The 26,775-nt window shown below is 41.5% G+C and overlaps 1 protein-coding gene across 1 annotated transcript; it reads right to left on the bottom strand.

The window, feature by feature from the left end:
* Positions 1-1,299: 1,299 nt before the first annotated feature.
* On the bottom strand, positions 1,300-24,596 carry LOC131458571 (neuronal migration protein doublecortin-like). The gene is made up of 7 exons (XM_058627745.1): positions 24,438-24,596; positions 21,675-22,100; positions 19,011-19,354; positions 10,577-10,679; positions 6,706-6,795; positions 4,358-4,455; positions 1,300-3,851 (listed from the first exon to the last, which is right to left on the bottom strand). The coding sequence occupies exons 2-7, from the start codon at positions 22,036-22,038 to the stop codon at positions 3,792-3,794; spliced, it is 1,059 nt and encodes a 352-aa protein (XP_058483728.1). The 5' UTR covers positions 22,039-22,100; positions 24,438-24,596; the 3' UTR covers positions 1,300-3,791.
* Positions 24,597-26,775: the final 2,179 nt, after the last annotated feature.

The following is a 26,775-nucleotide window of genomic DNA, read 5'->3' as shown; positions in this document are numbered from 1 at the left end:
GAATAAGATTTATCCATTTTACCACCATCACAAAATGTATCAAGATCGATCAAATCTAACAAACTAATCTGTTTATTTTTCAGGTTTTCTGTAATATTGTGGTTTAGTGACCCTAAAAATATACTAATATATGATATGAATAATTATAATACAATGTATTTTCTTATGAGATACAGTTGATTTTGTGTTATTGTACATTTTGTCTGGTGGATTATCACTTTCTGGTAAATCCTAACCAATTGTGTGGTTATTTCACCTGCAGTTAGTAATATTTGCTTTTTTTCCCCCAGAAAACCAACAAAGTTGGACAACTATCGACATTAACGCTGCATGAAAGTGTTTATAAATGTCAAATCATAGGACACACAGTCTGTAGCCAGTAGATAACAGGCCTTTCATATTGTATTGTACAGTATGTGTTGGTACAAAGCATCTATATGTTCATATTTGCTGCAGTAGAGGGCGCTATAGCCAAATTGTTGTATTCAAGGCCCACAATGTCACATCCAGGGACATTACAGAGAAAATAAACATTGTGCACAAACCTGCAATAAGACTATTTAAATATCAGTAATATTACAATAATTTACTAGATGCATGATTTAGATGTTTCCCTGATTTAAATAGTCAGCTCATCAGCAAGCACTGCACAAGCCTGATAACAAGCCATTTACATGTTTTAGAAACATCTAAAACATGCAGGACAGTTGGTCCCCAGGACCAGGGGTTGAGAAGCACTGGACTACAGCCACAGAAACATGAAGAAAACCATGTTTGTAATTATAATTTGCCTTCTGCATTCACTGGAACAGTCAGTCATGGACTTGTTTTCATAAAAAAAAGTGTTTTAATTCATAAAGCACATCGGTTTAGGGTGTAAATTAGTCAGAATAGCTTAAAAAGAGCACATGATCATGTTTGGCCACTGCTGATGTGAGAAGCACTTCTGTTACCATGGTGACGATGATGATGCTGGGGGTTTTGTGTTTTGACTATTTTCATCGTTTTAGGTGATTCAGCAGGCTTATGTAGTGTATGCACACATATAAACGCCGTTTCTTTCCGGCCTTTAGTCATAAGTAGCTTCTTTATATCAATGATATTAAACTAAAACACTCAATCCATCCCTTCATCGTCAGTGCATCAGAGCATTCTCCAGATTTTGAAAAGACATTTCAAGATACTTTTAATGTAAGTAGTGTTTGTGGCTACAGCAACTACAATTGACTTAAAAATTTTGATTATGCATCGTTCACTTGGATCAGGAAAAAAAAATATGACAATTCAAGACCAAAAGTGTGAAATACAACAGTTTTAATTTGCAAAAGGATACCGGTTAAAACACTGAATGAAGCACTGAAACAAGCCACTGTGACATTGCAAAATACCACAAAAAAAGGACATTGTAATATCCCAAGAAATAAAGGTCATTCAGTCGATCAGAAAGGCGTATTTACACCAGAATAACGTGTCCTGTGACCAAAATGCATTTGGAAACTTCCTCAGTCAAGACATTTAAAATGTTTTACAAACTGCTGTCAACAAACAACAAGCCTTCCACGTCCGGTCTTATTTATCAAACAACAGTTATCTAAAAAACAAAATAATAATAATAATAAAGAAATAAAAAGAGGCACCACTGTAGGTGATGAAGTGACACCGTCCATCTTACATGACGGCGGCCGGTTTACACGAGACAACCAACATCTTGTGTTAATGTTTAAAACGCTGTAGCGCTGTAATAAGATGTAGAAAAAGACCATTATTAGCATGTGAGGTTATACAAAACTGAAAGCTCGGAGGAAAAAAACGACAACTACTGTGGCATTTGTACAAAATGGTGGGTAAAGTGAAGTGTCCCTGCTGATGTTGTTAAGCTGCTGTGCTGGTGTGACAGCGCTCCCTGCAGGAGAGAAGTGTAACTCGGTACACCAGATTTTTTTTTTTTTTTGTAATTTGTCATTAACATATCCAGTAAGCAATTAAAAAAAAAAAAAAATTCAGTCCCTTATCTTATTATTCTAGTAGGTATAAAAAGGTCACACTCTACATTAAAGAAACTCAACTATTCTTCAATTTGAATGCATAGATGTTAATTCAATGAACGCTACGCGTGCAGCATTTTCATCAGAACATCGAGGAAATTAATTGTGGTCACGATTTGAACGGCGGCAAGGAGACAGTAAAGTGTCTGTTGCTGTGATGTATAGAATAAGTGGCTCCCTGCGTTGTGCTTAAGCATTGTCCAATTTAGAGGATTTCTCAGCTTTGATTCCCTGCAAAACCTGAGAAAACTCTCCTGGGCAGATTTTGTGAGACAAAAAAAAAAAACCTACAAAACAGAGTTGCACACAGAGGCTTGAGTAAAGTACGCAAGTAGAAAAACAATCCTTGATAAAAACGAATAGACTTTTTTTTTTAAATTTCAAACCCACCCATGGATTCCGACAGTCTATGTTGAGCCATGCAAAAAAAGAGCAGGAATCCCACTACAGATTATTCCCTCAGATGAGCACGATTGGAATCTTTTGTAAATCGTCATTTTCGATGCGTTTAAAAGCAACATGCATAAATCTCCACGCGTGTGCTGCGTCTGGAACTGAACACACGTGGTCTTCCAAGTCGAAAAATCATGCTTTGGCTTTGAGACCTTTTTATTTACCATGGAGTTTCACACGTCGTATACTGCAAACGCATCACCATCTGTGGTGGTGTCATGATGAAGCTTCTAAACAGGGAGTTTACTCAGACTTGGACAATAAAACTATATGTAATGCGTGGCCTAATTGTTGTTTATCCTTTGGTTGTTGTTGACGTTAGGTCCTTAGTGTTGTGGTCATTCACTGATACCATGCACCACAGTTTGTGACCATCTAAAACACATACTATGTATAGCCTATTGTTCTACACGGAGCGGGTGAAAATAGAGGAAACACCAACATGAAGATTTCCCTTTGTATGTGAGACCGTCTCTGACAAAGTGTGGATTTTAAGGCCTCCAGGCTTGCAGTGGTTTAGAAACTCTGATTTTTGTTCTCTCGTTATTAATTATTATTATTAATTTTAATTCCTCTAATAAATACAAGCTGGGAACATGAATTGTCATCCAGGAGGCCAAAGGACCTCTGCACAGGGACTCCATTTTGGTTGCTTCTTTCATCATACCCTGTATTATGTTGAGCAAACGTTAGACAAGAGAGAGTTTGGTGGAGATACGGAAGCACAGCAATGGACAGAGAAGTTATGGTGGATAAAGCTATACACAGTATTTACAGAGAGTTGCTCGACTTCCCTCTGACAGGGAACCCGTTGACCTTTCACACCGTTAACCATGGGAGTGCAGAGAGACAGTAAGACATGGAGGAACATCACGAATACAAGCGATACAAAAGCGGCGTTGCTTTCGTCTAACACCCCTAAAAATACCAATTTGCTGCTTGAAATTATGTGACATCCTTCAACAAAATGTCAGAAAACCAAAGTGAATTTTGTTACGACACCGTGAAGTCTGTGGGTTTCGTGAGCGTGTGCACCCATTTTTTTTTTGTGAAATAGAGTCTGACCTGTGTGTAGAAATGATGTCTGAACAGTAGTGAGCGTGAGTGTTCCAAATTTGGTCGAAACTGCTTTGAAAAAGTGGTTTGTGGCATCGTCAAGCAGCAAATTGTGTCACGTCGGCTAAGGCCTTATAAAGAGATGTGGAGGGATCCTCCGAGACAACAGGTGGCACTGTGAGCGGAAGGTATAAAAACTTCAGGCCAAGAAGAAGAAAAGACGGCGGCTGCGGGAGTCTACATCGATTCACCCAGGGAATCGTTATCGTCATCCAGAGATAAGGGCAGGTAGAGATCCTGGAACACAACAGGGGAGAAAAGCGTGTAAGAGTTACTGACATCTAATGGTGAGACTGAAAACTGCAGCAAACTGATGAAAACCACTTATACAAACATACTTAAGGGTAGCATAGTCACTCTCTTCCAATTAACCCTACACACTGGATATGAGCATTAAAATAATGATATTAAGAAAAACAGGGTGGCAAGATGCGGGGTTATAAGGGTTGGTTCACACGCAGTTGTCAAAACCAACTTAACGCAACATTTTCATATTCCCGCTACTTCCTGTCATCTTTCCTTCCGACACTACTTCCTGTGTCCCACCTACTCTTTTTTTCATTGGCTGTTGGCAGCACGAGTTTGCAGCTGGGTCAGTGATCAGCACACACTACCCCATTGTGTCCAGAGTTGGCTCAAAAAAAAATGCAAACATGTTTGATTGACAGCATCAGCGTTCCCCTCACACACTCACAGGCTCCTGTGCCGACTCGCGCTTAAGAGAAGAAGACGTGTGCAGGTACCTTCTGCTTGTTGCCGATGCCTGGACTGGTGGGGGTGGAGGTGGGGGAATGCTTGGAAAGTGGGGTGGACAGCTGGCTGCTGGAGCCCGTGCCATTGGCTGAGCGAGTCCACACATCAGAGAGGATGGAGGGGGGGGGGGAGAGAAAGAGGTAAACAGAGGAGAGGATTAGAAAGTGTGTAAAAGAAGCCTGAACCTTCTTTCCTGGCTCTGGAGAAGAGTCATTCCTGAACCGTGGCCTCATCTGGCTGCGGCGTAGAGGGCCGCTGTCGACGAGCCGTTTGTTGGACGACATTTTATTCAGTCACTCTGCGTCCTGCCACGTTGCTAGGCTTCCCTCTGTGTGGAACATTGTGTTTATATCTAAGAGTGGTGCAGTGTGATGTAGTGGAGGGGTTCAACCAATGTTAAAAAGGGTTTTGTTTGTAAGAGATGAAAAGCATTAAATAAAAGCCACTAAGAGCCAGATGGCCTGTGGAAGTTTGAGCCAATCAGAGTTGAAAATACAACGTGAATAAAGCTTTATTGTCAACAGACCGAGAGTCACTGGCTTCATTTAAACACTCGGATAAATAGTCATTCAAAAGTAGACTTAACAAGCGACATAAATACATTAAAAGGGATAGTTTGGGTTTTTTTTTCTGCTGTACAACAGTCCAGAAAAGATCTTATTGTTTTGATGTGAGCGAGGACAGCAAAATTTATTTGTGATAGAATTTGGAAATAACATTTTCACTTTACTTGATGTAAACATGAGGAAAAACCTCCCACATTTAATGTCCAGCTGGTTCTAAACCAGTGAAGATCGACCGCACTGTGGTTTTGTCTTTAGATTCCTACACTTAGGAGATTTATTCATCTTCACTGGAGCGTGACGTCGTTACTGTTACTTTGAGAAATCACTGTGCGTCATCGTCACTGTGGGCCTTCATCCCAGCGCCAGGTCAAAGACGGTTTTAAATGCACAGCGCTCTTTGAACCCAGTGCACCCTCAAACAAGTGGGCTCTTTTTTCAGAAACTGCTGACAATATTAACTTATTTATATTTTTACAGTTTAGAAAAGGGATAGTGAGATTTTTTTATCCTCAACTTAAATTTGTCTTAAATTATTTTAAATGTTAGGGACGCACGATTTTGCCGATAAGGATAAAAAAAAAAAAAAATAGCTGTAGGGGGCACTAGCATAGAAGTCAAGGATTGAGCAGCTTTTTCAGCCTATTATTTCCCATCAATAATCCCTAATAAATGCGTATTTTAATAACTTGACTTCTGTTCAGTTTCTGGTGATCATGATCATGTCCACAAATTGTATTTGATCCCATGACACATCATGACACACTCACTTTTCGATAGCAATGTGGCTATAAATCAATAAAAGTAACATCTGTGTTATATAAGCTGCAGTTCATTTCTTGGAGGATAATAAAGTTGATTTCAGTCTTTTAACCCTACAATGATCCACAGGAGGCGACGTTCTTCACTAGTCCCAGTGAATGACCTGACCTCCCGGACACTCCAGTGGTGTTTAATGCTCTTCCCAGCATGTTAACCGACCATCTGCTGTGTTAAAGCCCAGTCGTCAACAAAATCAATGATCAATAAAACCTCCACCACAGATGGAGGCCTGAGGGAACCTGCAGAGCTGGAGATGACAACACCAACCACGTAACATGTAAAGTGGACTTATTTTGTCCACGGTCCCTTAAATTAATGAAAGCCTCGAACTGTTTAAAGATGTAACTACTAACATAGTCATTTTGAACATTAAATTATTCAAGCATCTCTTTCTCTATATCATGGATAGAAATGTTAGAAAACACTGTGTGTACGTATTTTATTCATGGTGTAAAAAAACTGGTTATCATTATAATTATAATGAATTTCATTAGATAAGACTGGACTTTATCACATATCAGGAGTAAAAGTAGGATGAAGGTTGGGCATACCAACACACCTGAAAATGTGCATCACGTTACGCTAGTGCAGCTCAGAAGACACTAACAAAATAAAAGCAGAAAGTTCTTTTGTGAGACCGACAATGAGGTGAAACCGATACCAAGAGTAAATGCTAATGTGGCTTTTCGCTCACAACTCACAGTCAAGCAGTGGCCAATTAGAAGCACCGTGTTTCTGCCCATGAAGACTAATTTATCAGCCTTCTCTTTAACTAACATTGTGGTGAATGACGCTACAGCTACATTCACTTTTCACTCAGACACCACACCAATCATGTGTCATACTTTTCCTGCAGCAGCACTAGACTGGATCTATCTAACAATGAGAGGTAAGGCTTTGCCCAAGATCATACAGGAAGGGTAATGGTGTAGGGGAGAGAATAAATGGCTCACTTGATTCAGCAGGAGACTTGCAGCGCCTTACTGGACCGGGACTCTTTACTGAACCACGCTGAGCTTTGACTCCTTTCATCGCCCTGCATTCTGTGGGAAAACAAACACAATATGGCATTAAACAAATGATAAATAAACAGTAGAAGTGATCAATTGTGGAACGTTGGTTCTAATTCAGTGTACAACATCTGTCGCACCCTGGAGAAGTGATTTCCGTGAGTGTGCTACCAATTCCAATTTACAAGGTCTGGAAATGTAGTTCTCTCCAACCCGGTGCATCATTAAAAACGTCAATCCTCACATGAGGTGGGTCAAAACATAGATTTGATGATATCGTCATCCTTCCTTGTGCAATATGATAATCAATATGCCAAGACAAATGAAACGAAGGCCTCCAAGTTAAAACAAGCAGCACTACTTCGTGCCTCCCAGAGGTGGCGCTGCTCAAATAAATGAGGGAAACTTCACTTTGTTCTCCAAAAATATCAATCTTCTGAACTGATATGAATCGAAAAATCTATTTTTGTTTTAGCCTACATTTATCTTATGAAATATGTACGCAGTATACAGTGTATTAATGAGGGTAGACAGACTGCACACACTGCTTCTTCTCCCTCCGTTTGTACATCCAGCCTCCGCCACCCCCGCTTCGTTCCCACTTCTGATGCTAATTATACTCTGTCCTCCCTCCATCTCCTGGGATCGGTACCATGTCTGTCTTCTCTCTCTCTCTCTCAACCTTCACACACCACTGGATACACACACATGCATTTGTGCACCATTGTTTCCGAGGTGAGGCACCACGCCTTTGACAGTACTTCAGACTGGCAGCTTGTCTCGTCTACAGTCCTCACTTGTAGCCGCGAGTGCGTCTGCATTTATTCCCTTTCAGCGACACGTGACGTCGTTGCTGCAGGTAAACATGTCCGTCATGTATATCTGTGTCCACGTATTTTTAAAAGTCATATGGGGAAAAAACAACTCCAGGGAATTGAAATCTATTTTTATAATTCCGCCAAAAACAAAAGAATGACTTTAAGAATCATGCGACTATACAGCAGATACTTCATTTCACTTACCTGCAAGAAACAAATATTACTACAACAATACTTGTCCCATTGTCATGGTGTGCCTTTTTATCCTTCCTCTGTGATGACCTAGACTTAAAAACTCCCAATATTCTCTTAAAGATATGGAATGTTTCTGTTTTAAAATGTTTTTGCACAATTAAGAAAATCTCAGATTTCTCACCATTTGCTGCTTTCTTTGCTTCAAATAAACAGGAGAAAACAATCATTAGTTTTGGAGCCAAATGGTTCCCAACACTCTTTAAATGCATAGAAGTCAATATTTCCATTTAAAAGGGTGACAGTTTAATTTTGCCTTTTAATAACGTCACTTTTACAACATCAGAGTAAGGAAGGAAGGCCATGGTCGCCACTATATTTTCTCAGTCCGTTATCTCCAGATCACGAATAGTGAATTCATTATCCCGGGATAATAAGGCTTGTTGTCTGGTGATAACGAGATAATTGTGGAGATCATAATCACACGGATTGGCCCCTCCAGCACGGCCACTTGTCGGGGAGGAATCAAACAACTTCCGGTGTTCTCGCGCTAACACCGACTACTAATAACTGCCCAGTTCTCCATACAGGAGCACGGATTTATCTCCCGTCACGTGGGTTGACCAAGACCATAGTCGTAATAAATCTCATGTGACACCGTCGTGACGGGAACTCGGAGACGAGCGGCACCGCGGCAGTGAGACGAGAGGCCAACATCTCTACAGCAGCTGACCGTGCGTCATGTGCCTCATTACTGCACCGCTTTCCCAGGATAACAAATTCATTATTCTGTGATCTCGAGACATCAATTCTCATCGTCCCACACTGATTTTTCTTAGTGTTTTCATTGAGAAACCCCTAGTGGCAGAAATGGTACATAGTGTAAGTTTAACAGCAGCAGATGGAAAAGTATAAATGTGCAGCTTCTGACAATTTTTTGGGAACATTTGGACCAAATTTGCTATAATTTGAATGGAAACCGAGTTTATTTTTATTTATTTTACTTATACAGAAAGAACACGTCACTGCATGAGAATTGACAAATATACAATTTGATCTGTTGTAATTAATATAACCATATTCGAGCTGAAACAATTAATCGATTATTAATAAATTATTGTTTAAGCCTCTTAAATTAATATTTTCTTAATTTCTTTGCTCTAGATAACAAAGAAATCATTAAAAATTAAGGCATTTGAGAACACCGATCAACATTTTTTTTAATTTATTTTATGGACCAAACGATTAATCGAGAAAGTAATCGACAGATGAATCGATTATGAAAATAGTCGTTAGTTGCAGCTCTAAAACAGATTAACTTTCTATATTTCTCTTCACTGACCATAGAATCATCCAGATGGATACACAGCTGTAATATATGGAGTATCACAGACAGGACATGGCTCGCTCTTCCTCAGCTGCACTGAGAAAACCCAGTGATGTCTGGAGCCATTTTATGCAGCATTGCCGCAGGGTTATTAGAGAGAGAGAGAGTGAAACAATTTAGCGTCGGTTCCACTGGGGGAAAAATGCAGAAAGAATAAGGACCCAGATCGTTATAAGTGAACTGCCATCTCCATCCTAACATGATGTGACAAGGGAGTAGGGGAAGATACGGAGTGAAGGAAACATGATTTGAGGAACTGCATCAGCGCTGTGTTTAGATTAAATGACATTTATACAATATCAAGTGCATTTACGTTAGGTGAAAGTGGACCGTTAAAAATAGGGTCTTTTTCTTGGTCTGGGGAGAGCCGAGGGACACACTCGGTGGATTGGTTTCACATTTTCTCTCCTCGACTTCGCAGCAGTATCAGCACCGACGGATCAGCTGGCCTAAACCTGTCACCAGACAGATTAATGTCTCTTTTTCCCCTCTACCTTTTCCTCTCCCTGCTGCCGGCTGCTGATAACATGATTCCTCTCACCCACTGCATTCCCTCTTACATTCAGAATTTTTCTCCTCCCTATAAATAAGCACAAAGCTACACATACACATATAAAAGCCGATTATGATATTCAACGTGCTACCACAGGATCCCAGAGTATATACACCCACATGACATTATTTAGATTGAATGACATCTTCTAACCTTCTTAATTCCCTCAAGGATTGTTCAAAAACTAAATGTATGAGGTTCTCCATCAACTCTTTATAATATTGAATACCTTTCAATTGTCTATGATTTAACACAAAATAATACACTTCTTCTTTTGTGCTACAGGGTTAGAAAATAGACACATGACATAATGTATGCATCAAGCCAATATTAACGATTATTAGCCCTGGTCTTGTCTCTTCGTCTGAAGACTTTTCAGCCAAAGGAAAAAAAACAAAACAATCCAGACTGGCCTTCAGCTCGATGCCTTGACCTACTTTAGCCTGCACAGAGCGCCTCGTTGATCACTGCGTCTATAACTGGGTTTAAGTGGAACTCATGAACTTGTACTGATGATATACAGGACATTCTCAAGTCTAATCCTTCACAAAAACTTAAAGGGTCTCGATGTGGTTGGGTTAGAGTGTTTAAAGGTGCTTATCTTATGAGCATGGTGAAAAATCCCATTTCAACAAGTCTTTTTTTATATATACACATGAGGGTTCTAGTGTTTCCTGCAGCACTCAACTGCCAGACCACTACCATGAAAAAAAGAAAAGACTAGTTCACAAAACACAGAAGGGTGTAGTGTTACTTTCTGGTCAAGACACGAGTATACTCCACTATACATTCACAGAACTATTCCAACTACGGCTGAATTATTCTGTGATAAATAAAAATGTGCACCAACACTATTTTGCTCACCGTTCTCATCCAGAGAGAAGTCGTCCTGGGCATAACGGAATTTCTCTGGTCCACATGCGATGAAGACGTCATCTTCCCCAAAGAAATCCTGCAGGCAGGTGACCTGTGAAGCAGGGACACAAAAAAAACAAAACAAACTTTTTCAAACATTTCTGATCCCATGATGCTAAACCAAAGAGGAGTTTCTTGTTCTTCTCATTATACGAGCACAATCTCTCCATCTCTGAAAGTACCACAGAGTTTTTATGGAGCTATTGATCACTAACATGAAAAATCCCTTTAAATAGCCTATAGACATCCCACTGTGAGAGCTACAAAAACCAGGGTGTGCAGAGCCAAGCGGGAATTTCCCCGTATATATTTGTGTTGATAATTTATAATTGAATGCATTTAAAAAGACAATTTTGGACCAATACAGACACCATGTAGCAACTGCAGTGCAGAGAAAGCACCACGTAAGATGCGGAGTTAAAGTAAAGTCATGCTTGTGTTTTATCAGCTGCAGGAGTCGATGGAAGACGTTGCCTTTTACTCGTCATGTTCACATGCCTTAAAGCTCCAGGAGCTGCATTAACAAAACACATAAAAAAGGTACAGAAAGGACCAAACACAAGATACGGTTACACCTTCACTGTAATGTTTAAACGATTCAACCTACTTCCCCCCAGGGGCTTCTCACTATAGCAGCTGTTGACACAATATGGCCTGCTTAGTGGACAGATGTCTCTGGGCCACACCTTCTCCTCTGCCCTGTTACCAGGCCAGACACGCCCATTAAAGCCATTCAAACTAAAAACGTCATTTCCTGTTTTTCTCCTCCCCGGTGCAGATTGGTTACAGAGCACCTCGGTCTCATTTTCAGTTCAGCTTTCAACTTCTTTTGAAATCCGTCCTTTGTCACCTGAATTATTGGGTCATGATGAAGTCATTGAATCACTTTCTGGGGTTTTCCTAATTTTCAAAAAAAGACACCACCGGTTCTCAGTGAACCCGTATGTGGGTTTGTGTGTAGAGTCCACGCACTGAAAGATTATCCTCTGTTGGGACAGTCGCCAGGACAGTCAAGACGCATCATGGCGTCCTTTGTGATACACATCCCAACTATGAGCTGCAGATAATTTGGGAACACCCCACCCCAGCAGCTGCCATGTTGGTCCTCTGTCCTGCTAGACGAGCTAAAAGTGTGCGGTGGTGACTCGGTGGCGTGGCATCCAACAGCTGTACCCCTTTCTGTGTCCCACAAGATCCTCGCTGAGGGACGGAGATGGTGTTCTGACTCCAGGGATCAAAATCTAATTGGTTTTCCAGCCGGGGCTAATTTACAGGCTGCACATTTGGGTTTTCTTTTGTATTCATTGTCGGAAGATTAGATACATGTTACTTTCATTAGGTTAGAACTGTTGTGCTTCAGTAACAAGAAAAAAGCATGAGGAAGAAATGCTCCTTTTAGCCCCACAGCCAGCGGGTGCAGGAGACTCGATGCCAAACAGAGACCAGTCCATGTTTGCATGGCTTTAAGAACAGAGCCGATTAAAAGGATAAAGAGTTTATCCAACAGACCGTTACCTTAATCTCTCTCTCTTAACAGAATCTCCATTAGAAATTCAAGAACATTCCGTATCTCTGCTGGTTTCTGTGTGTTGAACAAAGTCATCACAAATGTTTGGTTTGAAGAAGTTTATCGTGTCTCAAACTCAAAATTTACTTTGCTTTTGACGGACAAGATAAAGCATCATACATGTCGAACATTTTAAAGCCCAGTAACACAATTGAAAAGGTAACCCTCGCCAGGATAACCGGGTTCAATCCACCCTTCTTTGAGTCTTTAATATCAAATTTAATTTAGAAGCACTGTTAATCCAAAACACGGTGCACAACTTGGAAGGGGCCATTAAGTGGTTTCAGAGATTATCATGGTATAAAAGAGTCAAACTGCTAAAATTTCCCATCATACCATGCCTAAGGTATGACCCTGTTGTGATGACTTGTCAAAAACAGGTGAGTGAATGATGCTAGGAGTCAGTCAGCTGTGTTTTTGATAGCACGATGGATGAAGGAGGCGGCATTTAAGAGGTTGTAATAGCAGTACTGTGATATCATATTTTTTGCTCAAGCTTATCGGAATCTCATACTGTTGCATATAAACTGAACATATAATAATATGTCTCTTTGCTCAGATAAGGGCGGATTTGAAAACGAGGCCATCACATGGTGAAATACTATTATTTCCTTCACTTTTGAAACTAAAATATTACAATACATCATCTCAAAAACAAGAAACAGAGACACAATTACCTGCAAGTCCTGAGCATCAATATCAAATCCCATTCTAAAATCCAATAATTCAGTTCCCCACAGTGATCACTAGTGATCTAACCAGGTATAATAATGATAATTCATACAGACTGAAATCTTGTTCCACATTGTCTAACTTCCACAGAATAATTACAAAAAAGCCTTTGTAATTTGCCAATTGCATAGTTTCAACAATTGTTTCTTGTGTGGGACGTTCATCACGGGTTAATGGTCACTGTGACTCTCAGTTCATTTGTGCTTCTGTCTGAAGTTGATAGTGACGCCGTGTTTTGCTTTGCATGCAAACAAACCACAAGGAAGATGCCAGCATCTCTTAGAAACATGGCTGCGGTGAAGGAAGGGCAGGCCAGCTCGGCAACATTTGGATTCAAGTTGAGCGGCATCCTCGCATGATTTGAAAAGGTCACTCGGCCGTATCGACTACAGCCACCTGGTTACACTGTCTAAGGAGGAGGACAAGACAAGGCGACTTCAAAATTACCCTATTGCATATTTTGCATATACAGACTGCAGGTGCCCACCACCGGGCCAATCTCTAATCTCTGCCTCACCAGCTGTAAAATCACCTCCTGAGAAATAAAATGAACCAACTCAAACAACCAAGACATATAGCTGACGTGTCTCCACCTCAGCTCATCCTTTCAGCGTCACAGTTAAAGCACTGATGATCCCCCGAGGTCCAGTTTCTCTACACTTTGACTCCTCACTGTCATGACAGTTGATCTCTGTGCTGCGGAAGTAGAGCGGTGGAGTTTTGCGTCGTCACACACTCCGACTCGCTGCCCTGACCCGAGCGGCTCATCTAACCTGACATCATGTGACAAAAGAGGCAAAGGAAGTATCAGGCCGGCACACGATGAGTCGGGAGAATCAAATCCCCCACAGACGAGTAATCTCTGATTAGCCAAGCCAAGTTTATGTTCTATTTTCCGACAAAATGAGCTGGAAATAGTGCTAAACGGTTCCAAAACTGTTCTTTCTGTCCTCGTCGTTGTGGTCTAATTAACTTACTTTAATTAAGTGGAATGTAACTTTAAATAAATGAAAAAAAAATCTAAATTTTTTAGTCTCTGAGCCATGTGGAAACAGAAATATATAAATATTAAAAAAAAAAAAAGATAAAGGCTGAAAAACAGCCAACTAAGACCTTGCTTTTCAACCCATGGGGAAACTCCCACGCAATTTCCTTCACTGTACACACACACACACACACACACACACACACACACACACACACACACACACACACACACACACACACACACACACACACACACACACACACACACACACACACACACACACACACACACACACACACACACACACACACACACACACACACACACACACACACACACACACACACACACACACACACACACACACACACACACACACACACACACACACACACACACACACACACACACACACACACACACACACACACACACACACACACACACACACACACACACACACACACACACACACACCTGATCAATATCAGCCGCTGCACTGTGAGTGGAATATTTCTCTAAAACACACACAGTCTCCATTTTGTGCTTCTCTGAACAGTGTTTCAAATGCAAGCACTGAAAAAACAGTCAGTGCTCATCCACAGAACATCTACTGTTCCATGATCAGACTTTATGAATTACAAGCACAATATAAAACAGGTTTTTTTTTTTTTCTAAAACTACAGCACGGGTGTGTGAACACAGTAAAAATGTAATGTGGATGAAGGCCACCTTCATCTGCCAAGCAATACAATCACTGAGGGAGCATTTGTGTGTATACACCAGCAGAGCAAGGGCAGACGGGGACCAATGGCATTTATCCATGAAACTGTAAACACGCCTCATGTGTAAAGTTGATGTAAAACCCTGTATTTTGTCCATATTTGGGCACCAACAGTCAATGTGCGTTGATTTCCTGTCGTCACCAGTTGCCCTCCTGACCTGCCCGTGACCTTGATGCAGTAGCAGCCGCGTGTCTGAAGCTAGTTAACGTTCTTGCGGATGCATTTGGAGCACAGATGAGCCAGTTAGGCATCGATATCTGCACTGTCATAGGGGAGCAGCTGGTGCCTGATGTTGCTGTAACCCCCCCTCCCTTCCCCGACCCCAAGGAAGCAGGCTTTCCATTTGGTTGACTGATGTGGCCGTAACATTATTAAACCCTGCCCCCCCCCCCACCCCGGGTCATGCTCACTTGTTGATGTGGTATTAGTGCAGGAACGAGGAGCTTGAGAGGCGCAGAGGACGCACATAAGCTTCTGGTCGAGATGTGGAATCACGGAGGCCACGCCCCTTCATCAGCCTGACAGTCTATTGCTGTAAAATACTGTGTGTGTGTGTCACTGATGTGTGGCTGTTGCCAACATAAAAGAGCAAGCAGGTAAGACTTGATGCAAAGAGCACACTCAGCTTAATATAACCGCTGTCCCCATCTGAATCCATTACAGTGAAGCCTATTGCCATGACAACTGCTTCTGCACGGCGCAGAGCAGAGCAGGCAGACTGCTTTAGTGCGGATAACCAGCAAAAAAAAAAGCTGACTTTTCTTCCCCCATTACTGAACGTATTTAAGTTGTTAAGAAGCCCTGTGAACCCCTGCTTCTCTCCATCTGCTACCAAGTGAATTCCTTGTGAACATGACTTGTTAACTTTTAAAGCAAACTGGGATCTTTTGTTCTCCGACAATAACAGTGTGACCTTGTGCCTGAAGCATGCCTCTTTCCCCCCCCCCCCCCCTCCCTCTGCGGTACTTTGACATTTTTTTTAAGCCTTGAATAAAAACATTTATTTCAAACCAGTTCAGAATAAAAGGAAATCTTTTACAAGGATTCATGAGGACATATGCCGCACCAACACAAGCTTTGATATATTTGGCATTCATAAATGAAAAAAAAACAACAGTCCATCGTGCAGTTCTGATGAAGCCCAAAACAACAAAATGTAAATCAGTGTAATTCTGCTGTGCAGACACCTCACTCCCAGAAGGAATACAAACTAGGGTGCCAGCAATTAAATAAACCATCTGGTTTAAAATGTAGCCGTTAGAAGCAGTGCAGGCAAATCAAGAAACGTCCTTTTCTTTGTTGTTAAGCCGAGGGAATAATTGCTCCCTATCAGCAAAAATAAAATGATCCTAATTTGCTCTTAGGAAGGAAAATGACTCTAGGATCCACTGGCCCCACCCTTCCCGGGGACGTGAAAAGCACCAGTGTTTGAGGGGGAAATTGGAGTGATTCTGCTCACTGACAAAAGGAGGAGGGCCTGCTGTTTTTACAGTCTAGACATCACTAAAGAACCCCGGAGAATCAAAACGGAAGAAAGAACACGCTAGAAACAACCCGAGTCACCTTTTCAACACAAACTAATCTTTAACAACTCATCACGCGTTCATAAAACATGACGTGATGCGTGTTTTATCTTGCACCGGTTGTAAACTCGCACATCCACAACAGGATGTGGTATCTGACAGACCGGTCCACACCAGCTGGGCTCTCTTTGTGCCGGGGATGTGGTCTCCTAGCAACCGGTCCCAGCAGCTATTGCAATGGAATGGGAAGGAGGAGGATGAACGCAGAGTCAGGGAGGGGCGGGCACTGCATCAATATTTCTTCTACCATATCACCTCCACCACAGAGCAGCTGCAGCGTGCCCGAGTCTGCACACAAAGGCACCGCAGCATTTTGCACACGCGGTCGCCTCCCAGCACCAGTCAGAGATCAATAGATACTAATGATAAAATAATTAAAACTATAACATACAACAATGATAACATGATTGATATGCTCTGACTGGGAAAGCCTGAGGAAGAGCCTGTTGTGGGTGTGTGTGTGTGTGGATCTCCCGTTATGGAGATTGTTGAATGTGCCATTTTTCTTCTTTTTCCCCCCACTGATGGTGAAGAGATCTCCTTACAATATGATTTAAATTAGGTTATACAAACAAAGCTTAATTTGTCTCAAAATGCAAAATATCATGTCAGCAATATAAGAAAGAAGAACCTAATATCCTATAAGATGTGTCCTAAAGTACTAGCACCAGTAGAACACTCAGGATGACGAGGCTGCTCTCTTGTGTAAGACAGAGAGAGCATTAAGATCCAATTCCTCCAGGACATGTGATTTTAGCCCTTTGTTAATAAGGAGTTAAAAGAATAAGTGCATCACCGTCAAGAGCTCAGCAGGACACAAGCGTCCCCCAGTCCATCTGCAATGAATAATACAGGACCAAAGGTCCCCGTGTGAGAATTAGTGAACATTTAACCATATCAAAGTGAGGACTGGGGAACAGATGTTACGCATACATACAGTATCCCACACGCGCGCGTCTCATGCACCATGTCATTCACAAGAGTCTGCAAACCACCACTGATTCACCACCTACGCAGCAAAACACAGTTATGCAGGGGAACCATGCATCACCATTATCCTGACATTATTAAAGGATATACTGCGGTCGTTCACTCCCCACACGCTTACAAATCGGTCACTCGGCGGGGTGGCCGTCCCCTGGTTTGGTCCATCAAAGTGGACCAACATTAATAAAACATCACGTCCTTTAAGCTGAGCCTGTGTGTGGAGATAACAAATGCTTTCCCATGGGAGCTGCTTTGAGCAATTGATTGACTTTCTATCCATTTTGTGCTTTTGTTCCAAATAATCTTACATCCGTGTCCCGATTCAAGTCTATACATCTTAATATAAATACAACATATGCTATGTAACAATACATTCAGCCTTTTAGCCCTGGCTTGGCTCTCTATCTTGAGTGATCTCCTGTTTGCATGTACTATCATAGTCTGTCTTTTGTTTATCGCAATGAATGCACTTTGCATTATGTGACAAACCATCTTTGTAACACAAGCTCTGCTCAAACCTGCTCTTCATTGTTGCTAAAAGCAAAACCTCATCTTGCTCCTTCAGGTAAAATACTCCCCATCAACCAGGGGCTATTTACTATGTGGAGAAACGTGACCGGAAACCAACTGTGGTAATAAAAAATAAAAATCAACTGCAACATTATTGCAAAAAAGCAATTGCCAGTCTGTTAAAGACTGAATAAAATGTTGGTTATTGTTTTAATCTCCTTAACATGAGACAAAAAATAATTAATTGCATCACAATATATTATCCTTATTGAATTATCGCACACACACACACACACACACAAACACACACACACTCTAGTGCATATTAAAGAGGACACGAGTGCATGTGTCTCACTGCTTGCAGCAGCCAATGGAAACATTTCGCTGCAGGTTCCTCTCATGAGTATTTCATGTCCCCCATATTTCTGTTTGGCTCCCAAAGTCAAAAAGGATTCCATGACCAAACTCTAGACAATTGGCAACACTACTCAGGACATGGATCTCACACAGAATTGATGACGAGGGTCCAGGTGACCGGAAGCTGGTTCTTCACGCTCAATTCCTCATGTGTTCTAAGAACTGCGAATAATTAAGAGTAAATTGAGTTTGGCCGACTCTGGTTTTGTTGTGCATGTGAACATTTTCTCAGTGTGTCGCTTGAATACCTGCATGCACCAGTGCAAATATGGTAACAAAGGGGACAAAGTGATCAAACACAACAATACAGGGGCTCGGCTTTTCGTGCATCACCATAGTGGGGAAGAAAGCAGAATTTGCAGATGGCCTCAAAGCTGACAAAGACCAGAGGACAGGATACTAATGATCTGAACCACAAGACAGGAGACCGTTATCTCAGACTGAACAATGAAGGTCATTGTGTCCTCAGGTTGTTCTCATGGATGCTCCAGGTTCTCATGGACTTGCCGGGTCACTGTTGACTTATGTTAGGAGGGGACAATGACAACCTGTCCTCTACAAGCTGCACTTTTGTGCCTTTGAGGTTCACAATTTGGTTAGGTGTTGGCGAATTTATAAATGACAAACTGCTCTCATCTCAAACCGCACATTTGCCTTTTGTTAGTTTTGCTTACATGGTGTACTGTACAGTCTTTATTCCAGTTCATCCTACAACAAAGGGCTCTGTGCTGGGCTCAACAGAAGCACAGAAATAGGTCAATTTGAATTTGAAATTTGTGTGTGCCATATCATGACCTTATACAAGACGACTGACCTGCTTGCCGTCCAGTGTGTAGATCCTCTTGACGATGCCGCTTTCGAGCTTGATCGCCTCGGTGATGTCGGTGAGGACCTGCTCGAAGGAGTGAGCCGTTTTCTTGTTGAGCAGAACCCGCACGGCTTTCCGCGGCTTCACGCCACTGCGCATCACCGTCACGAGTTTGGGTCGAACAAAGTCCCGGCCCTCTCCTCCGGGGGCGCCCGCAGCTCGGGCAGCGTAGGCCTGCATGTTCTTCTGGTTCGCCACGGCCTTTACATTCACAGACCAGTTGGGGTTGACGTTCTTTGTGTAGTCGACCTTCTTGTAGAGATTCTCCGACGCACAAACATAGCTTTCCCCTGTGGTGGTGAGAGAAATTGGGTTAGTGTGATGTAACTCATTCAAGCTATGCAACTGACACCCGAGAGTCCCAGAGGCGTCTCTGGATCAGAATCATCTGAACCTTCAGGATTTATGAAACATCAACACCAGAGGGAGAAACTGAGCTCGAGTACATTAGATTTCATCTTAAATTGATCTAATGACACAACTGAGTGACTCTCCTTTGATGAAGCTTAATTCATACTGTATATGGTGTCATAATTATTGGTGTCTTATTTTCCCAACCTGGGTGACAAAATGTTATTGTCCCCGTTTCAAATATTGTTTTTTTAATCTCTAAAAACCACAAACTAAACTTAATAGATCCCTCTTGTATTGTGGTGACATCACTGGGATAAATGAGAATATAACCCGTGTGAAATTTATGCCGTGATTTTGTCATCATGGATCGTACATCCACGTTTTATTCTTGATATAAAGAAATAATGATATCACAATTTTAAAGTTTAAATTGTGCGTCATTGGCTTGTTTTGACACATTACAAGAGCCAGAAGATTTCACAATATACTGCTAATTATTCTCCGACAGCATCATCACACTATCTGTCTCATCTTTAATTCTCCTCGTCATTCATGACCTTACAGTTTTCCAGCAGATTGTGCTGAGGAGCCAAAGTAAAGACAAAAGGCAGCAGGGGGAGAGTGATGGAGAGACGTTTTGGCAAAAAAAAAAAAAAGGGTGGGGTACTTTAGAAGGCAGCAATTAGGGCAAGTGTGGAGACATTACAGCAAAGACAAAAGGCAGAACAACAGGATTACATTGTGCAGAAGAGATTGAGCAATTAATTACAGCCCATAACAGGAAGCACAATGCAAGGCCCCCCTGCATGCATGTACAACACACAAACCCACCAACCCTCACACACGCCCATCTCTCCTCAGCAGCTCAAGTTTCAGAGGTCATCGTCTCTTTGGAGACAAACTGCGCCGCGGATCATCTCTTAGTTTCACAAAAAGTCCTGTTTTTCCAGCAATTTAATCTTTAAGTTGCATCATTTTGTCCTAAAACTATTCCAAAGAGACTCCATGTTTAAATTGATTGAAGGATTTGCCAGAGTAAAAACAGGAATCAGCAAATATGGATGAACATTTTAAATGTGTGCTCTTATTCTTAAATAGTTTACCAGCTTAGTGTAAGGCGTTGCTCTATACAACCAGGCTTGCATGCATCACCCTGTTAGATGCCAAGAAATTAATTAATTCAGTTGGCACAAATGTTTGCAAATCATCTTTGGCATCTTTACACGACAAGAATCCGAGCACATGATGATCGTGCTTCTTGTTCTGGTCGTCCCTCTGAGACCAAAAGACGATTGGTTACTGGAGGCAAGTAATGCAAGTTAGCAGAACAGCGTCTGTAATGGCCGACATGGAAGGAGCAGTTGATGTTGTTGCTGTTGCAATTTGTCGGTCAAAAAACAAATCGACAGCAGCGAGGAACAGTCTTGTCAAAGAGCTACGTTTGGATGGTGAAGTGATGGAGCCAAAGGCATCAATGAGATTTGATTGGCAAGTGCATAGCATTATTTGAACAGCTGATGTTCACACAGCCTGTTGGAAACTCTTTTATGGTCTCTTTTAGGACAAACTAAGCTGCAGTTCATCTCGTCCTCCTATAGATGTTAATCTTTAAGTTGCATCATTTGATCAGGTCCTTAAATTATCCCAAATAGACTCCATGTTTAAATTGATTTAAGGATTTGCCAGGGACAATTTAAATATATGCAAAAGCTTTATGTTTTACTGCATTGAAAGAAACCTTTCAGATTAAGGGCGCATTCACACCAGGGTTGTCCAGGGGAATCGGTTTGATTGGGCGGGGAAGGCTGAAAAATGTCATACTTTCATTTGGTTTGGTTTTACCCAAAATGAGCACTGACCAGGAAGGGAAAAAAAAAAAAAGCCATGAGGAAGAAGAATTAGGCCAGGACCAAAAACAGAACCCAATTGGTTTTTCACAAGAAGCGGCCCAGTTAGTTATTTGCATTTCCCACTGTAAGTGATCTCCACCAGGGTTCACTTGCAAGAAAACCGAGACCCACAGTCTCAGGCGGACCAGAGTTCGCTTGTTTGGTACGCAGCAGAGTTCGGATGAGCTTTCACAGCTCAGTCGGTTTAAAGTGGACCAAACAGGTCTGGTGTGAAAGCACGAGTCTTACCAAGGCAGAGGTAAGACTTCAAATCTCAGAAAACTGGAAACACAAAAGAAGTGATCCAACATCCCATGAAGGAGATGCATTAAAGGTGATTAACAAGTCCTGCTAAAACAACGCTTACCTTCCTCTAGTTCATCCAGTGTTGAGATCCTTTGTGCGCCATCAATAGTGAAGATGAAGCGGACTCCCTGTGGCAGGTTGATGTGGTCAGAGAGAGAGCGTGTGAGGTCAGCCAGGAGGGCATCAAAGGTGCGAAATCGATCGTTGGCCACGGCGTACACGATGCCCTTGAAGTAGCGGTCGCCGTTCCGGTAGAAGCGCACTTTTTTGGCCTTCTTCTCGTTGCTGAGGGCCTGCAGAGTGCGCGTGCGGTAAAAGCTGCAGTGGGCGCTGTGGGTAGGGCTGGGGAGACCATTCATGCGCCCGCCCCGCGGGGTACGGGATGCCTTGTCTCGCTCGTCAAAATGTCCAAAGTCTAGCTCCATGGTGACGGACAGTTGCGATGGTTGTGACGGATGCGGGGTGGTGGTGACCAGCTCCGAAGAGTCTGGAGAAGGAAGGGAAACAAGGATGCATCATATAGTAAAGCAGTTAATTGATTTTATTGATGGTAAAACACTGGGATTTGGGTTGTTTCAAAGATAACCAGGGACTTTTCAAAATGGCAGGAATATAGCACCTGTTAAGTAATCAACCAATTTTATATACATGTATTATAGTATGGCATGTTATGGTCATTCCAAAATCTTGGCCATAAAAACACACATACCCACATAAAAATGGAAGTTTTATCTCCTTTGTTAATTTAAACAGTAATATTAAGCAGAATAAAGCGATGGCGTCATGCACATGACCTGTTTCGTGAAACTTCACAAGACATGTGGCTCATTAACACCTTTTCCCATTAATATCATTTATACAAAGTCATCACGGTCTAATATCAATCTGAATAGCATCATTATGGTATTTGGTGTATTACATTACAAATATATAAAAATTAGTTGTTTTCTGTAGCTATTGTGAAATAATTGTACACTTTATGTACAGTATTTCTTTTATTCTTTAGGTGCATGAATAAAACTGACCCTGAATGTGCTTCAATGCATTTACATAGAGCTGAAACTATTAGCAGATGTATCAACTACATATTGACAAACAACCATTTTTAATTACTTTTAGCTCATTTTTTTATACTTTACATCATGTGAGGTTCTCCTCAGTAACATCTAGTGACTCTCACCCCATTTTGTTTCATGCATTTAAAAATCAGCCACCTACTGTCTCATAATGCTTTATTTGTTTTACTGACTCCATCATTGGTGATGGAGGATATGACCCAGTCATGGTAATACAGCTGACTGACTGACTGACTGACTGACTGGGGTTTCATGACAGGCTCACTGATAGGGGAGGGACTTCAGCGTAGAGGCTGCTCCTCAGCTGACAAAGGCCAGGTTCCAGGCCCATCTGCTGCATTAATGGGCAGAGCTAACTGTGACCCTTCCCCACTGGATCATCAACTAGGACAGTCCATTGTCTCCCTTCAGTGTGACATCATCACCTTCATTACTGCTGCTTATTCTCTTGCACGAAGAGAGGACATCAATTAAGATCTTGAGCTTACAGGAGATGCCTTAAGTTACGGTTTTATCACACATCACAATAACATTACTCACAATAAGTCGATTTTGGGGGATAATTATGCGCGAGTGACTTCAAATTCTGCCCACCTGGCCAACATACAGTCTAAGTGATTTACTTTTAAGTGCCACAAGGGGGAGTCAGTCAGACCTCATGATTTAAAATGAACTTTTTGTAACATTAGTAATGTTTAATGCATCCCATCTGTGCTTTTATAAAAATGTGCACATGTTGTAAAAGCTTACTGAGAGAAACAAAATGGAGGTAGATTATGGACAGAAGCCTCTGCCCATTAATGATTTCCCAATTTAACAAATCTGTGCATCATAGCATTTTGACTATCACAATTATAGAATGAATGGCAATTACTTGGCCAGAAAAATTGGGACAGGAACCCTGTATCATCTTATGCTCATCATCATCATCATCATCTGCTGATGGTCAACACACTGCAGACTTTGATCATTAACTCTGACCCACATGTTCATTATCGCTGCAGTGACTGTCAGGATATTTCTGGTGTTCCTCCTCGCTGAGCCACCCACCCAACACTCAATCTGACAAACCAGCAGCACACCAAGCTGCTGCTTAAGGCCCCAGTCTTCATAAAACAGCCCCAAAAACACTTGAAATGTCTCACATTTAAAAAAAAAAAATAATGTTACATTAAGGTAAAGACAACCATACAAAAATGCAATATTACGTCAAAAACTTGAAAAAAAAATGCTTTTGGTTCGGTCAATTCTCGGTGCCGACGATGTGTGAATGATCCAAAACTGACAATAATCAAGTATTGATGATGGCGATAAGGAGGATTAAATCAAATTCTGCTCAGGGCCTCATCAATTCTTGGTCCGGCTGTGGAGAAGCTCTCCACCAAATCTGATTCAGCCACAATCTCCATCTACCAAACAGCTGTTTTCAAACATCACATTCACAAAAGGGTCAGTTACACTACAACTGTTTTATTTGTGGAGGAGGATGAGTGAGGCCACATGGCAGTGGCTCAAAATTCAAGTTTTTCCATCAAGAAAAAAAAAAAGGAGGAGGAGGGGGGCACCACACCTCCTCCTCCTCATCATCATCATCACAATCCACCTGCATGTAATCACCTTCAGTGCTTCCTTCCTCTCTGTAAAATCTCCTATAATGTCTCAACTTTAACATTGTCACATCACACGACTTAAATGTCCCCTTTAAATCACACAAGTCTGCGGATAATCCCACTAAGTCACGCACTTACCTGCGTCGCTTGCTTGCGGAGTGAAGGGAGTGAGAGTGAGGGTGTGGGTGTGTGAGTGTGGGAGTGGATGTGAGTGAGTCGACACTGCAGGATGGGAGCACGCCGTCTTTCCCCTCGCCTTTGTCTGCTTCAGTCTGAGAGCTGAGCCGCTGCCTGCCTCACTAAAGGAGCCACTGGGTCCTAAAGCCAATGAGAGTGAGACCCGCCCACTGTGGAAATAACTCCCGGTACCATTCAGTCAGAGTGCTGAGGGGTGGAGCTGACATCTGTCTGAGCAAAGGTGCATGGACTGGTTTAAATGAAAGATTATTAGCAGTGAAGACTAATGACATGTGTGCAGAAGAGGATTAGAGACACATAGGAATATTTTTTTGGAAACAAATTCGAAAAATACCAAAAAAAACAGTCAGAATTCTCACTATAATCTGAGAAGTTTCCAAAAAAAAAAAATTATTTGGCCCTAATGCTCTTCCATATACTTGCATGTATGGAATGCGTACTTCTCATAAACGTAATTCCTACAACAATTGTAGCTTTAAAGATCCAGTGTGTAACATTTAAAATAAAATTTGTTTGGTTTTCGTAGCCTCAGAATAAGTCATTTATATGAAAGTTCATATGTAAGACAGAGTGTTTCATGTTTCTAAAGCCGCCCGAACAGACAAACTAGTGACAGAGTGCTTATTTTGGATTTTGAGGCAGGATATTACGATGCAAATGCAATGCAAAACAACTTCCTCTCTGGTGTACGGAGGCCACTGTAGCTCCCTGACACACACCTGAGGAAGGTCACGGTGAGAGGAGGGCTTACAATCTGCAGTCCCACCATTAGATGTCACTATTTCTTGCACACTGGACCTTGACTAAAGGCTCACCTTAATGATGTCTGCTTAAATGTACGGTACAATATCTTAGAAATAGCAACAAATTCAACTTTATTAACCGCTCACACTCCTGCACTAAAGTCCACGGAGAAAATATACGTTTATATATATATATATGTATATTTTTATATATATATATACAGTATATATATATATAAATATATATATGGGGACACAGGAGAACTAGGTTACTGCTGTCTCGTTTGGTACTTTTAAATTCAAATGTAGAAATTCAAATAGTTAAGACACAAGCTGACATAATTGAACGTACTGATGGAGGCAGCAGTGGATTCAGTTTGGATATTCTTCAGGGATGCTCCTGCTTGGGTGTTATTTCTGGCGTATGTCTGAGTGGGCTCATGTTTTAAACACATCACACCCAAACATACTGTATCTCTGAAAATAAAAATGGCCTTATTGTCCTCTAAGCAGCTCTAACCAGGACAATTTAATACGTCCTTGGGTCAGAGAGCTGCAGCTGACTCACCCTGATAATCTTGCTGGTCACTTAAACAAGCTGTTCAAGCTTATTCTTATTAGCCAGATTTAGGTTCCCAAAACGTGCCACGTGCAGAAGAAGAAGACTCAATAAGAACCTCTTTAGAACAAAGTCAATATTGTAGAGCAAACGTCAAAACAGCTTGTTTTTTATTGAAAAAGTACAGATGTTGTTGGACTTCATTAGAAACTGCATCTAAAAGTTCCTCTTCCTCACTGACTCATCACTTTCTCACCATCATGTTATATTAAATTTCGGGGGTGTGGCTGAGAGCGTCTTTCATCCATGTTACTCTGTAACCGGTTTGAGTAAAAAAAAAGAAGAAAAAAAGGCCGTGTGTAGTGTCGTGTTCATTTCACTGAAAGCTCTGTCAGGCTACTCACAGTCACAGGAAAGGTGAGATGTTCAGCATCGGACTTGTCATGTGATACTCCCATTGGACCGAGAGGTGTCAAAGAAAACACAAATGTAACATTAGGCCAAACTTCACTCAAACAAATGAACTCCTCTGTTGTGAAATTCCTTGAAAAGAAATGACTTGTGGGTCTCGAAACTGGACCAGAGTGGAAATGAATGAGGTTACAACGAGTTCATCTTCAGTGTAATGTGTGATCAGGACTGACCTGAGGCCACATGATGTTTTTTTTACCACACACTTTGTTTTTATAACCTCTGGTGTTAAAATATTCTTTCTTTCTTAGCCTTGGTTTGAAATACTCATTTATTTCAGTCACCATTCATCTATTGGCCTTTTAACAAGGTGAGTGTTTCAATTACAATCAAGGGGTTTTGATGTGATTTATTTTACTATTTTATTCTCATAATTTTTTATCTTTCACCTGTTTCAATTAACAACGTGTCCCACTGGGAATAATAGAGCTATTCTATTCTATTCTATTCATTGGATTATAAGAATATGAATATCATGCAAATATTAGTATATGGAAATTGGGGA

This window comes from Solea solea, chromosome 4 (assembly GCF_958295425.1).
Source record: "Solea solea chromosome 4, fSolSol10.1, whole genome shotgun sequence".
NCBI lineage: Eukaryota > Metazoa > Chordata > Actinopteri > Pleuronectiformes > Soleidae > Solea > Solea solea.
This window is presented reverse-complemented; position numbering and strand designations above follow the sequence as displayed.